The 15048-nt window shown below is 34.7% G+C and overlaps 1 protein-coding gene across 1 annotated transcript in view; it reads right to left on the bottom strand.

The window, feature by feature from the left end:
* Window positions 1-1811: 1811 nt before the first annotated feature.
* Window positions 1812-15048, bottom strand: part of LOC134240724 (uncharacterized) — a 28629-nt gene continuing 15392 nt past the window's right edge. Inside the window, exons 20-35 of the mRNA XM_062722786.1 lie at window positions 14643-14838; window positions 14182-14311; window positions 12636-12805; window positions 12049-12128; window positions 11392-11586; window positions 9986-10119; window positions 9478-9513; window positions 9126-9210; window positions 7739-7936; window positions 7146-7283; window positions 6615-6760; window positions 6366-6489; window positions 5788-5907; window positions 5109-5255; window positions 2539-2780; window positions 1812-2168 (exon numbers count right to left, since the gene is read on the bottom strand). Of these exons, the coding sequence (XP_062578770.1) occupies window positions 2018-2168; window positions 2539-2780; window positions 5109-5255; window positions 5788-5907; window positions 6366-6489; window positions 6615-6760; window positions 7146-7283; window positions 7739-7936; window positions 9126-9210; window positions 9478-9513; window positions 9986-10119; window positions 11392-11586; window positions 12049-12128; window positions 12636-12805; window positions 14182-14311; window positions 14643-14838 (2292 nt within the window). The 3' untranslated portion in view covers window positions 1812-2017. The remainder of the gene's footprint in view (window positions 2169-2538; window positions 2781-5108; window positions 5256-5787; window positions 5908-6365; window positions 6490-6614; window positions 6761-7145; window positions 7284-7738; window positions 7937-9125; window positions 9211-9477; window positions 9514-9985; window positions 10120-11391; window positions 11587-12048; window positions 12129-12635; window positions 12806-14181; window positions 14312-14642; window positions 14839-15048) is intronic.

The following is a 15048-nucleotide window of genomic DNA, read 5'->3' as shown; positions in this document are numbered from 1 at the left end:
ATATCAATTATACATTCAAAATGATTGTCTTATTTTGCCACAACCTCCAAATTTTCATCAAAAGAATAATAATACAGTGTATAATAAAGAAGTTATCACAGCAAGAAAGTCTGAGACAGTGAATCAATAATACAAGCACAATAAAACATCAACAGAAATATATATAGAAAAGACTAAAAAATATAGATCAGGATTTTTTGTAAGCAGTTTTGTGAAGAGAAAGCAAAATGCAATACTTTTCCTAATATTCCTCTGTAAAGTATGGTGCAGCTGAACTTTGATATCTTGAACATCATGGTTAGGTTAAATTGATTTTGAGGTCAAAATCCGCTTATTCTGTTAGTATTTAACACTCAGTATCTCTAATCTTCTGATATCTTTTTTTTTTCTTTCCATGAAGTAATAGAGTTTGAGATATACTGTAAAATCACATTTTCTTGGGGTCAAGGTTTGAAGATTGGGGAGGTTTGGGGATTTGATTTCATGGTTGGAAAATGTTAAGTAGTAATGCATGTGCAATTTTACGTTTGGTGGTTGTCATAAATTCGTGGGTCTCTCCAAACCTCGAAAACAATGAAAATTAAATACCCACAAAAATTAGTGATTTCACAGTAAGTACAATTGACTGTATATATATATCTATCTATGATTGAAAAAAAAAAAATTAGATGTAATGAATAAATGATAGATAAAAACGAACAAAAATAAATTAAACAGAAAAACACAAAATATATACAATAATAAAAAATACACACACACACTTTGTATATTCCAAAGAAGACAAATCCAGAAAACGAAATTCATTGGAGTATTTTTCTTGTAAAACATAATGTACAAAAACACAAAAATATTAAATACTGTAAATTCCTAAATATATACGCATGGATTAATTATCACAATTTCATGAGAAGCACCACACGCAAAATAAAATTACTTGCCTTTATTTTTACGGTGGTGCAATCTATATAAAATCTTTTGATCAACATCCATTTTCGAATCATTATTCTCGCGATTTGACATTGAAGATTCAAGTTTAAATGAGAAATCAAACATATCAAAAAATTAAACCCACCTTAACAATTATTCTTGCAGAAATATATATTTTAGAAATCTCATTGTTATTGTCATATTTTTATAACCACGTTCAAACCAACATGCATTAATCTTAACATGAAATTACTTGTGGTGGCCTAACAGAGCTAGCATGTACATAAAGTCCTCTTCCATACATGGAATTAAATTACATTTTTTTCCCTTTCTCATTAACTGAAAGCTGGATAAGCTAATAATTTACCTTTACATTTAAATATGGACCATTTTAGGTTTATTATAATTATGAGAACAAACAGCTTGAATTACTCTGTCTATAAACCAAGAGTAAACTTGAATCAACTAATCTGTACATGTATATTGTACATGTATCAACACAGAGAGGTTAACAAATTGTTAGTCTTAAAAACAGTGAAGAAAGTGAAATTTAACAGTCATATTTTGTATATGATCTTAAGATTCATTGATACTCTGATAAGAGAGATAACTCTTAATGATATAAATGTCTAATATTCCTTTATAGATAATTTTAATTATAAAATACATTTCTTTTGGAAAATTATTATGGTTCAAGTGACATTTTATATGAGTGAGCAGAGGGTTTATGAACCTTAAAACATCAATACCAAAATTTTCATCTTTACATTCTCAGAATTATGAATCTCGGCTACATAAATGTTATGGATATTGAATAAAATTGTCTTTAAACATAATTATATGTATCAAAACTATCTAGTACTAATTTTGCTTGTTTATGGTTGAGCAAGACGACAAACAACAACAAAAAGGTTTAGACATTTGTCACATGGATAGGGTTTAATTATGTATAACAACAAGGATAGCATCTTATTGAGTGCTGTGCTTCAAGGCACTTTCCCCATGATTGGTGTAAGGCAAACGTCCTATAGTCAATCACTCTCAAGGCAGTGCCTCAAGGGCCTCCTTTGCTGCCTCAGTGTCTGGATGATCAAGGCACTGCCTCAAGGGCCTGCTTGGCTGCCTTGGTGTCTGGATGATCCTCGGATAAAAAGGCCTGGTAAATGTTGTACGCTTCCTGGAACTGGAACTTGGCCTTAGCATAATAGTTAGTGGCAAAGTAGAAGGTCCCAAGGTTGTATCTAAATGAGAGTTAGAATTATGTAGCTTTCATTCCTTTTCTATATGAAAAGATATTCAAATGATGGTCTCAACTTTATTTACACATTTGCAAACTTAGCATTTAAAATTGTCACCTAAAGCATTATTTCAGCAGTTACATTCATTCATACAAAGCATAGATGTCACTCAAAGCAAAAAATACCTTCTCATAATTGGAACAAAAACTTTTTAATTGATTATTTGATTTTACTTGATTTTTTTAAGAACCAGAAAAGAACCATGTACTCTCTCAATTTTGCCTCAAATATACCTCAATCTTATTCACAAAATTCACACTAGTTACCACTGTAAGATTTCCAAAAATAGAAATTCTCTGTCCGATGTACCCACCTTACAGTAGCCACATCAACATGGGCAGACCCGTACGTATCTAACAGCATGGCCAGACTGCTCTCGTACAGCTCGCCGGCCAGTTTGTCATTCTTGTCATCGTATACCATTCCTATGGAGCCCAGGATACGGGCCACCCTGGGGTGGTTCACGCCCACCTCACTGCGGGTCAGCTTCAGGTCCTGGAGGTAGTAGGCCAGGGCCTCGTCTACACGACTCTGGGTGTACCCCAACACTCCCAACTGTTTCACAAAAAAAAAACCCCAAGAATTTTAAAATTTTTTTAAAATTACTTTCCAAAAACACTGTATGGTGTAGTTTGTTTCACTGTGTCAGAATGTGCATATCTGTACTTTATAATTAAGGTCTTCCGTCTTCACGGAAGACCTTATAGCGATTCTATTGTTTCTTATTATTATTATTTTTCTGACCATCTAATTTTGTGCACGCGATTTCTCGAAGACTACTGGATGGATTTTCATGAAATTTGCTGGAACAATGTGTTGTTATCTGAAGTTATTTTATCCGAGAGATTTTTTGGAAATATTTCTCTGGTGCCAAGTTACGGACAATTTTCTGATTTTAAAATGCAATTTTGTCTGCAGTTAATCTCAAGAACGGTAAAAGATATCAATGTGAAACTTTCAGGGATTATAGATCGTGATAGATACTATCCAGGACGCGACCTTTTGTTCGTCGTCAATACTTCCTGTCGTTAGGAGATGCGAAATGAAAATAGCTTATTTTCTAACTTTTTTGTTTTCATTATTTATTATTGATTCTAGGAATATTAATAGAGACCCTTCTATATATGCTTACTACATAAGTTGTTTGAATATTGGTTAATCTGAATGCTAGATATTAATATTTGAAAATCTGAAGCGGGCCCAAGATGGCGGCTCTCTCTGTCAACTCCGCCATTTCGCGAGTAGGGGTTTATGGAGGCAGCTGAGCGTTTGATTAAACGATTCTGACATAAGGATACATGAAATGTAAAAAACTACATCGACTCTCACGTAGTAGTGAAATGGTTGGAGGAGTTACCTCCCGTTACTTGTTTATATTATGATAGATAATCAATGTAAATATTGTAATTAATTGGTCAATTGACAAAAGAATTATACAAGTAATATTGATAAATGATGTTCTGTTAGAAAATAATAAGAGTGTTGACAAAAGAAAAGCAGTCTGTAGTATTTTATCAATATGATATCTGATAACTTATGATCATTGATTAAGTTGAGGTACAAGGGGGCAGTACAGCCAATTGGCTTATGTCTTCACTTTGGTACAGAAAACAATCAGTGTATCGATCAAGTCGAGTTGTGCAAAGTTGCAGTAGTCAGTGACTAGTTAAATATAGCTGTGTGACGTTAGCTATAGCTTTATCAATAGGACAGAGAAGCTCTTACAAAGTTAAATACTGTGTATATTGTAGCTACTTGGCTAGAGTTATATAGGCAACTTGGTAAGCAGTAAGACACCAGGCAGGTGTTAAAGGCTAAATCAAGAGGCACCAGGCAGGTGGCTGTTGACTTATATAGTCAGTTGTATGGTGAGGCAATTGTCATATGGCACCAGGCAGGTGCCGGTATTAACTGAAGATATATAAGTGTTCAAAGCACTTAGGTCATTTGATTTAAAGACACCAGGCAGGTGTCATATTATTATCTGTAAATATTGCATTCAATCATATCCCCAGTAAAACTCGGTAATCCGAGCACGGACCTACTGACCGCTCAGGTACGATACGTTACAGTAGTAAGTTGCAATTGAGTGTCAATCTTAAAACTTAATTTCCGTTTCACTGCTTTAGTGTAACTGGGCTAGATACAATATGTAATGTGTATAATGTGTTACATATACTTTCTTAACGTCGAAATAAAATAAAGGCGCTAAGAATGTTTTATTTTTAAAATTTAATTGAAGCTATGATACCTATTTAATAGATCAGTCCAAAGAAAAGGCGCGAATATTTAATGATGGCGTTTGGCGCGAAATTATGAATGCTTTTTATAATTCTTAGACAGGTGAACTGTTGCAAAAGTATACACAAGTATGTTTAGAGCAGTACTCCCAATAGCTTAATGGCTAGCGCGTTGAGGATAAAAAAGTAAAAAAAAAAGCGCATTCACGTTGGCGACATGGGTTCAATCCTCCTTGTGACAAAAATTTTGAATCTCTTTTCAGCTCGATTTTACGTGGGTTTCTTTTCCTAGAACGGACGGAAAACCTCTCGTTGCTCGCAACGAGATTGTATCTAGTTATTCCTCTTTTTACATTAATAAACTAAAGGATTGTTTTATTAAGTCGATGCATTTACAGTTCAAGATCTATTCATGAGGACAACTACTGTATACAGGGCAATTTTCGTCCCCGTTTTATTTTTGCCCCGTTCGCCCTACTTACAGGTGGGTGAATTTAAAACAGGATGAATTTATACAACTCAGTATGATTTCTTAAAATGAATTGTAAATGGGGGAATTTAACCAGGGCAAAATATTTTCTAAGTGTGAAAGGGCGAAAATAACACAAGGCAAAAATAACCAATAACCCTGTATACAGTATACCTTGTTCAGAATGGCTGCCACAAAGTGATGCTGTCTTCCTAACACCTCTGTAGCCAGCTCCAGGGCCCGTATCAAAAGTTTCTTGGACTGGGGCATGTCATTCTTAAGGTTCATTACAGCTGCCAATCCCAGAAGGCCTTCACACAACTGTCAAAGATAAAAAGTACATGTTGGTAATCATAGATAGCTAAGACATATGTATTTTTCAGATATTCAAGGGAAGAAGCTGAAAGTTTTCAAAAGTTGAAAATTGATGGACAGCACATGACAGGTGTCCTATAGGATACATAACCATGGACCAAAACAGACGATGACTTCCCAGGCCCAAGTGTCTAAAGTGACCTAAACACACTTTTTAAAAAAAACACTGGAAGACGGAATGCATAATGAATTTCACATTCTCTTAACTATTCTGTGAATAAAATATATATTAAACTAACTACTATGTAAGCTAAACTGTTAGGACACAGGGAGGCTGTGCCCCCCCCCCCCCAGTAATCTTCCCAATTTATAGAATACTATAGAAAAGTTAGCTACTATATGCCTGTGCTCCCTCAATAAAAATGTCTGATGACCTTTTTATTTTGCTTGAAAAGGAATTTTTGGTTGCCCCCAACTGAAAATGTTTGGCTGTGCCCCCCAAACTGAAATTGCTTCCTACCGGCCTGTGTATAAGTACCTGTAGTTTTTGTGTGGGAGTGACTGCCCTGTTTTGCCTGGTGATGGCATCTTCGTAATAATAGCGACTGGCATCTAGCTCCATCAGCTTCTCACAGATCAACCCCAGCTTCTGCAAAGCCTACAATGATACTTATATATATTAATTATATATTTACTAGTGTTAATTCAAGGACAGCCCCTGGATGAGTTAAAAGTGGAAATACATAGGTGTATGCTACTACATTGTCTCAACTAAGTCTTCAGTAAAAATTCTTTTCATCTTTATGTTGGACAAACCGAATCAGTTGACTTTTACATACTATGATAGTGTGTGTTGTTGTACCACTGTGTTTTACTAAAGTGAAAACCTTGTTATCTCAAACATAATGGTACCCTGAAAAAACTTCAAGATGTCCATGAATTCAAGCTATTCAAGTTCTGAGGTATTGATAGATCTGGGGATTTATGGTACATTTACATGTATTGAGGATAAAATTCTTAAAGAATTTGTGAATGATACGACCAAATCAGCTCAGCAAACCCCATGGTATTTGAGATATATCATTATTTGAGATATGGAAATTTGACTGTACTTACGTTGAGTACTTCTGGGTGTCTGGTGCGATACTTCCACTTCTGTGCGAAGGCACTGTACACCACTGTTGTATAGTCTGCCTTGTATCGGGCTTCTATGACTGTAACTAGCATCTCATACACCTTTCTACAATGGAACAAGAAAAGGGCATCAGGGTTTGACATTAATATGAGTACTAAACCATAGTAAACCTGCAGGTGAGTATTCTTTTTAGATTAGAACACTATAATTATATAATATATTTATCATACCTGGCAGCCTTGTACAGACCAAGATCCACAAAGAATCCCCCCAGGTCATCCAGAAGGGCAGAGTAGTTCTCTGTCCCCCGCTCAGATTCCGGGATCTCGGACAGCTTCTTAAAGTATTCCTCCTCCACTAGTGTGTAATCTCCTAACTAGTAAACAATGACAGTACAAAACTGTAAGCTGCGACAATTTGGTTTAAATCAGTATCTGACTAATTTAAACTGTACAATCTTGACTCAAATGAGATCAAACAACTATCATTTACATGAGAAAAATATCTGTGAGTTTCGCGACATCGACCTACTTTAACTCATGAATATTAATCGATGTGACCCTACCATTTTGCTTCGTATTTTTAGAGAGATGTTTCCTCAGTCATGAAAATTTAATCGTTGTGGATTGATTTCAAACTGACATTTTCGTGAATAAAAGATGATGCAAACAATAACTAGTTTTCAGAATGAAGGATTAAGCGCAAAAAATCCTTTGTAAATATCCAATGACACTTGTAGCCCTGTATAGAATAAGTCTTACCAGTTGCCAGGATTTGATGAGCTCAAATGTCCTATCTTCATCCTTAATCAGTCTCTGGAAAACGTCAAAGTTACTGATGGTCTCCTTGAGCCTGTCTAGCTCACCAGCCTTAGCCAGAAGGAAGGGGAGCTCATCCACCTGTGGAAGATACATGGAGGGGTTCAGTCTTTGTTAAAAGCACACAAACATCTTTAACCCTGTCTAAGTGGGCAATAAATGTTTGCAATACATTTCTACGCCGTTGGAGCCAGCTTGAGATAACAATACACATACAACTCTGTCTGTGAGTTCCTTGGTAGAGAAGTAGTTAGCCAGCTTGAGATAACAATATACTTACCATTCTGTCTGTTAGTTACTTGGTAGAGAAGTAGTTAGCCAGCTTGAGATAACAATACACTTACCATTCTGTCTGTTAGTTACTTGGTAGAGAAGTAGTTAGCCAGCTTGAGATAACAATACACTTTCAACCCTGTCTGTGAGTTCATTGGTAGAGAAGTAGTTAGCCAGCTTGAGATAACAATACACTTACCATTCTGTCTGTTAGTTCCTTGGAAGAGAAATAGTTAGCCAGCTTTAGATAACAATACACTCACCACTCTGTCTGTGAGTTCCTTGGTAGAGAAGTAGTTAGCCAGCTTGAGATAGGTGGCTTTCTTCTCCTCTGGGGTACTGAGGTACTTTCTCTCCACCGCTTGCCGGAGATGGTCGTGGAAGAAATTAAGGATTCCGTCCTTGTTGACAAGGCTGTCAGAGAGAGACATGTAGAAAGGGGACCACACTGCCATAGGGACCTAGAGAGAGTGTTTACAGGATTTCACGTTAATGGAACTCAGAAACAACCAGTATGGCACGCCAAATTCACAAAAATGAGCAAAACATAGTTTCATAGTCGATAAACTAGGTTTATCAGGTGTAAACTATAGTTTACAGACTGTAAATTATAGTTAACAACATTAATCTATATTTTACATCTGTAAACCATAGTTAACATGATAATCTATGTTTCACAACCGTAAACCATACTCAACTCCGAAAACAATCATTTGCGATTGCAAAACATAGATTACCTGATAAATACAGTTTCACAATTTGTAACCTGTGGTTTACAACTCTTAACTATAGTTAACAATTGTAAATTATAGTTTACAGACGTTATTGTTAATCTATTGTTAACGTTTTATTACAGAAAGATAAACCTAGATAAGCATTCGTAAACTATAATTAACAACCGTTGAATATAGTTTTACAGATGAAAACTATAGTTAACGAATTGTAAACTATAGTTCACGGTTTGTGAACTATAGTTTACAGTCGATAAACCTAGTTTATCAATTGTGAAACTAAGTTTAGCTCATTTTTGTGAATTTGGCGTGCCATAAACGAGGACATTTTAATACAACAGTCACACAAAAAATGTTGAGAAAAAAAAATAACATGACACTTTTAACTTCAGTGAATACAACCAATTAAATTAATCTTAATAATTCTTATATGGCTTTTGGTCTCATGCAGCTGCCTGATAATGAATTTTTCAAAAAGTGATTATTTGGTCCATCATGCAAAAAGTTATTTTGGTAAAACATAAAATTTGGGGATGGATGTAAAGATTAGACAGACAGACAGACCAATTACTAAAATGGCTTGCACAAAACCTTGCAGAGCTCTAATGAAACAAGAAGCCAGTGAGCCAATGCTTACTAGTAATACCCCTACTCTGATGTGAAAATTTATTATGTATGGTATAGACAGACACATAGATAAACAGGAGGTTGACATTGGATTTGAACAAAAATGAATCCCACCACATGGTATGCCTTAGCTAAGAATGTGGTCAAATTTCAAACAACTGCAATGAGTAGTTGCTGAGAAACTGCCACCAAAAATTTGTTATGGATAGACAGAGAGACACATAGACAGAAGGACAGACACACAAGGGTTCCTTTGGATATACTAAGATCTGACAATTAGAGTGATTGGTACCTCAAGCAGTTCCACCAACTCATTTTCAGACATGCCTCTGTTAGAACACCAAATAGCCGTAGTGGTTTCACGAATCATGTTTGTTCTGAAAACATTAAATATGATTCTTTCTCATACACCTGGAAATTGTGGGCATCCTGGATAAAGACTACACTTTAAAATCAGATGGCCTGTAGAGATCATTAATTAAATGAACTTGAATTTGAATTACATCTATATGGGAATGCTTAAATGCCATTTATGAAGTTGATCAAAGATTATTTCTTTATATTCTAATGCAAGTAAAATGTTGACACCCCATTGTTGCAAGATAAATTTGCCAGGAGTATTTTATTCAAATGTATATTATTACCTTTGTTTTCTCTTCAACACAATTCCAACTCCAGATCTGAATATGAAAAAAGAATATTTATGTAAATATTTCAAACTTTTTCACATAAATTCTTACAAAAACTAGAATGATACACTTCTGATTAAGCTAGGTCTTATGTCCCTCTGATAAGAGGACTAATTTCCTAGGAAATTATATCCAAAAATATTCAAAAATGCATAGCAACAGGTATAATTTGTTTTAGCCATTCATTTGATCAACTGCATTATTCCTTCATGGCAAAGACATCTGTCCAGTTTTTAAATTTTGTTTCTAAAATTGACCAGTAATTTCTTGACCTAAATTTGAAACTACAGTTAAAAATCAAAGTTCTGAAGTAAATAATCAAAATACAACACCAACAAAAATTCATAAAGTTTTTATATTTTGCAGTCAGTGTCATAAATAAGACCTCCATGTATCATCAGGATCATATGCCAAAATTTACAAATCTAGGACTTTTATGGAGAAATGTTGTTCTAAGACTTACGATGATGTATCATCCAAATTGAAATCAGACTCCAGACGCTCCAGAATTTTTGTGAATAGTACGCCTGGACTGTCGGCCTGAAGGTAGTCCTGGATCTTCTGTGTCAACATACGGAAGTTACCATACATCCGAACCTAAACAAAAGAAAAAGTAAACATCTCAATGAGAGGGGTAAGTTTGGAAGACCACACATTCATTTCAAAGATACAAGCCCTTTACATTACTCACTGAACTAATTTGATAACTTTGAAAAAAAAGGAAAAAACTTCAAATTGAAATATAGTTCATTCCGTTTTATTTCAATGTACAGGTAATTGAAATTCTCTATAGTGAGTGTTCAAAAACATATCTGCTGCATTTCCCTTAGTAATGTAAAACTAAGATACCAAATAAAATTGCAACTAAATGATATTGAAAATTCCTAATTATGGTTCACTACCCTTTATTATCAGAAATGTGATATTCCATGTGGAAGATAGACCCAATTAATACTAAGTGATTTAGTATGTGGTTTATTGGATTGTTGACCTTACCTCGTCTAACAGAGATCGTATATACAGCGGATTGTTGACCTTACCTCATCTAACAGAGATCGTAGATACAGCGGATTATTTGTCTGTGGAGCTTACCTTGTCTAACAGAGATCGTAGATACAGCGGATTATTTGTCTGTGGAGCTTACCTCGTCTAACAGAGATCGTAGATACAGCGGATTATTTGTCTGTGGAGTTTACCTCGTCTAACAGAGATTGTAGATACAGTGGATTATTTGTCTGTGGAGCTTACCTCATCTAACAGAGATCGTAGATACAGCGGATTATTTGTCTGTGGAGCTTACCTCATCTAACAGAGATCGTAGATACAGCGGATTATTTGTCTGTGGAGCTTACCTCATCTAACAGAGATCGTAGATACAGCGGATTATTTGTCTGTGGAGCTTACCTCATCTAACAGAGATCGTAGATACAGCGGATTATTTGTCTGTGGAGCTTACCTCATCTAACAGAGATCATAGATATGGTGGATTGTTGATTCTTAACTCGTCTAACAGAGATTGCAGATACATTGGATTGTTTACCTTACCTCGTCTAACAGAGATTGCAGATACATTGGATTGTTTACCTTACCTCGTCTAACAGAGATCGCAGATACAGTGGATTGTTTACCTTACCTTGTCTAACAGAGATCGTAGATACAGTGAATTGTTGACCTTACGTCATCTAACAGAGATCGTAGATACAGTGAATTGTTGACCTTAACTCGTCTAACAGAGATGGTAAATACAGTGAATTGTTGATCTTACCTCGTCTAACAGAGATCGTAGATACAGCGGATTTTTTGTCTGCAGAGCTTACCTCATCTAACAGAGATCGTAGATACAGTGGATTATTTGTCTGCGGAGCTTACCTCGTCTAACAGAGATCGTAGATACAGTGGATTATTTGTCTGTGGAGCGTCCACTATCATCTCCTTCTGTTCCTGACTGAGTGTTTTACCATAAATTCCCTCCAGGTACCCTGTGATTATCTCCATCTTCTGGGAGTTCTCCAGCGGGGACACCTTCATTGTCGGCCATCCAAAGTTTAACACAGAGTCCATTGCCTAGACACAAAAGGAAAAAGGTTGTACTTCATTACAATTAGTTTTTTTCAGGCAGAATATCAGTATAGACAAAAGGGAGAAATACTGTATAGGATCATTTTAAGCAACACACAAATTTAGCAATTTGTTCTAAAATATGTACTTGATTTTAGCAAGAAGTGATTTATTAATAAGTAATTTTGTGATGACTTGAAAGATAACAGTAAAGCTCAAATGTGTGGAAGATTTTTTAATTTTAATGATCTGAACAACCTTGCAACAATGCCATAATAGAATCCTAGCTAAAATTTCTGCCTTATATGCTAATTAAGTAAAAATAGTGTAATATCCCCAAAAATTTTAATTATAGAAATTTATCCTACTGAAATAATCAAGAAATGAGAAAAAATACTCATAAGCAAGAAAGATGAAAGCAGTGTGGGTGGGGGTGGGGGCTTGAACACAGTCTTGTTAGGAACTTACCCTTCCAGGTAAAGTTGACAACAAAATGAAAACATTCTTTGGCAGTTTGCCAGGTATCCATAACAAATTGTGCTCCACACCTAAAAATGCAAAATTTAAAAATGCATTCATATCGCTCCACTACACATTTAGATCAAAACATTTAACTATTAAGTTTTGCCTATTTTCTACTTACTGACAATAAAAAAGCCACCAAAAACCTTTGTTGCCATTTTCAAATTTGCCATTCCTCTTTAAAAATTCAAATGATAAGGTGATTCCCAATTATGTTACTGTATATGATTTAACTCTACAGTCAAAACAAAATTTAATGATGTCTTCTATCCAATGAAACAAGAAGTCAGTAAATCAGAAATCACTAATTTTCGTGGGGTTTCTTTTCGTTGTTTTCAAGGTATGATGAGACCCAAGAATTTATGTCCACAACAAAATGCAATTTTTCACACATATTAACTACTGAACAATTCTTCAACCACAAAATCAGAATCCCCGTGAACCAATATATTTCCCAACTCTAAAAATTTTACCCCTTGAAAATATCTGATTTCACAGTAATTCAGCTGATTTGCTGATTGACAGATACTGACCGTCCTCTTTGGATCCATCGTCCAGCTGATTCAGGGCGTCCAGGACAATGACACACTTCTGTCTGGTGCTACAGATCTTCAGCCATTTACCCAGCTCTCTCACCAAGGTCATGTCTGAGTTAGGAATGTCAAGGTCAAGGTGAAAGAAAATCTTCATTTCCTCGTACAATCTGGCAAAAAAAATCCTTAGTGTTCTAATCTTGACTAAACAGGTACAAAATTCAGAAGATTTATTACGAGGGTTGTTCGAAAGGTTCGTGGACGATGTCAATCTTTGTTATATTAAATTAAAATAAGCACAATATAATATGTATAAATATTTGTTTTGTTAATGTGTGAAGTTTCATTCCATTCAATTTAACAGAAATCAATTTACTTCATTTTAAAATCAACATGTTTTGTAACCGTGGAGCACGCTTGGCGGCAATGCAACGTCAAAATATAGTGTCAAGAATTTCTAAAAAATACTATCCCTGTACATTTCATATGGTATAATCCAATGCCCATTCATTAAATCCTTTTTCTTTTACTTTACATACATCTTTCTTTAAAATTGCTCTCCGTGTATAATTTCCTTTGTTAAGGTTTTAATTTCTTATATTTATCACTATGCTTTCACAGGATATGCAACTCTGAAGCGCCTATGTCTTTCCTCGACGTTCCAACTTTTAAAAGATTTTGTTTAGATTTTTACAGTTAAACTGCAGCTTCATATATTGTCCTTATCCGATACAGAGTCTTTGTCACTCAAATACTGCCTGTACTATTTGTACACACATGCACATCTCCCTTGTGACATATTTTCTTAATTCCTCCAACATTTTTAGACTTGATAGTGTTTTTTTTTCTGAGTAAAACACAAAATTGCATCATTTATCTACTGCTCTGTGACGTTCTAAAATGTCATCGTTTTTGTCATTTTCAATAAGGACTACCAATCTTCTCAAATTGATTTCTTTTCAACAAAGTAAAATATTAAGCCATAATTTGGTATACGAATCGATGTAACAATTCTTAATTTGAATTTCTAGGTTGTTTTTCGTTTTTGCTCCATATTACAGAGAATATGACTACAGACGTTATGTAGTGTATTGTCTGTGACTTACTAAATTTTGACTTGCTCCGCAATCTGATTTTTACAATTTTAAAATCTGGATAAGTTTTGAATAAATCGTAACATTTTGGAAAATTTTAATACAAACCATTTGGATTTATTGAAAAAATATTTCTCACAAATTTGGATAACATATAACGTCAAGTAAAAAAAGATATGACAGTTGTCCACAAACTTTTCGAACAACCCTTGTATAATAAGACACAGTGAATCAGATTTCTTAAAATACTAAAGAAATGAAAGCGCTTCATAAGTAACTTTATGTCAGTGGTTTATTGCCCTTTGAATACAGTTATCCAAGCCTCCTTGTAATTTTTAACTTTTGGATACAATAGTCTCTCAAATTTAACAGTTTGTAAGATTTCTAGCAAAGGTACAACATCTTTAGTAATCTATAGTAATTATTACAGTTACTAGCATATAATGCACTACCTTCTTAGTAATTTTAAGTAACTAGAACTTTCAGCAGAACTTCCAATAAAGTGAACAAAGATGAAGGCATCTGGGTATTTATTCTGAGTTCTTTTTACCCAGTTGGCAACCAGAGCAGATTTTCCACATCCTGAAATTCAATAATGAAATCACACATGAAGACATCTAACTTATAAATGATTGATTTTCCCCTCCATTTTAAATTCACTGTTTACTGATTACTTTGCTGTTGTGTCATTTTTATAGTCTTATTTTATATAAATTGTTTAAAAATGAGGTTGTAAAAATTTAAATGGCCTATATAGGTATACATTCTTCCTAGACTGCATCAATATATTTTTAAAGTTAAAATTTTTTTTGAGAAAAGCCAAGATCACAAAGAATTTCTTATCCCAATTCTCCAAGCAGATTAAAATCGCAAGGATTTTTAGAAAAACAAAGATTTTGATAAATTTCTTTACCAGATTCTCCCAATAGTACCATGGGCTGATTGATCCCCTTCTCCATATTGCTGTCTATCTCGGTGAAGTACTCCTCCCTTCCTATGTAAACCTGACATCGCACATCAGCAAAGGCCTGGTGAGCCTCTCTTTCACGTTCAAGAGGAGTTAACTCTGATCCAATGGGAAAATCCTCATCAATGCATTTTTGTAAATCCTGCATTAAATATAATACACTGTATTGTTTACAGAAAGCAGTTTAGTGGTCAGGAATAACATAATAATTGCATCAAAATGGGGAGGGTTACAATTTTTTCAGCACTAAATTTTAATCATACAAGTACACTATTACACTACCCATATTGGACTATAAATCAGCAAAATGTGGACAGGGGCCAATTGGCCTTTTACTGAACAGTTTCAATAA

Source organism: Saccostrea cucullata, unplaced genomic scaffold (genome assembly GCF_032062105.1).
Source record: "Saccostrea cucullata isolate Sc308-1 unplaced genomic scaffold, CSIRO_AGI_Scuc_v1 ctg906, whole genome shotgun sequence".
NCBI classification, from domain to species: domain Eukaryota; kingdom Metazoa; phylum Mollusca; class Bivalvia; order Ostreida; family Ostreidae; genus Saccostrea; species Saccostrea cuccullata.
This window is presented reverse-complemented; position numbering and strand designations above follow the sequence as displayed.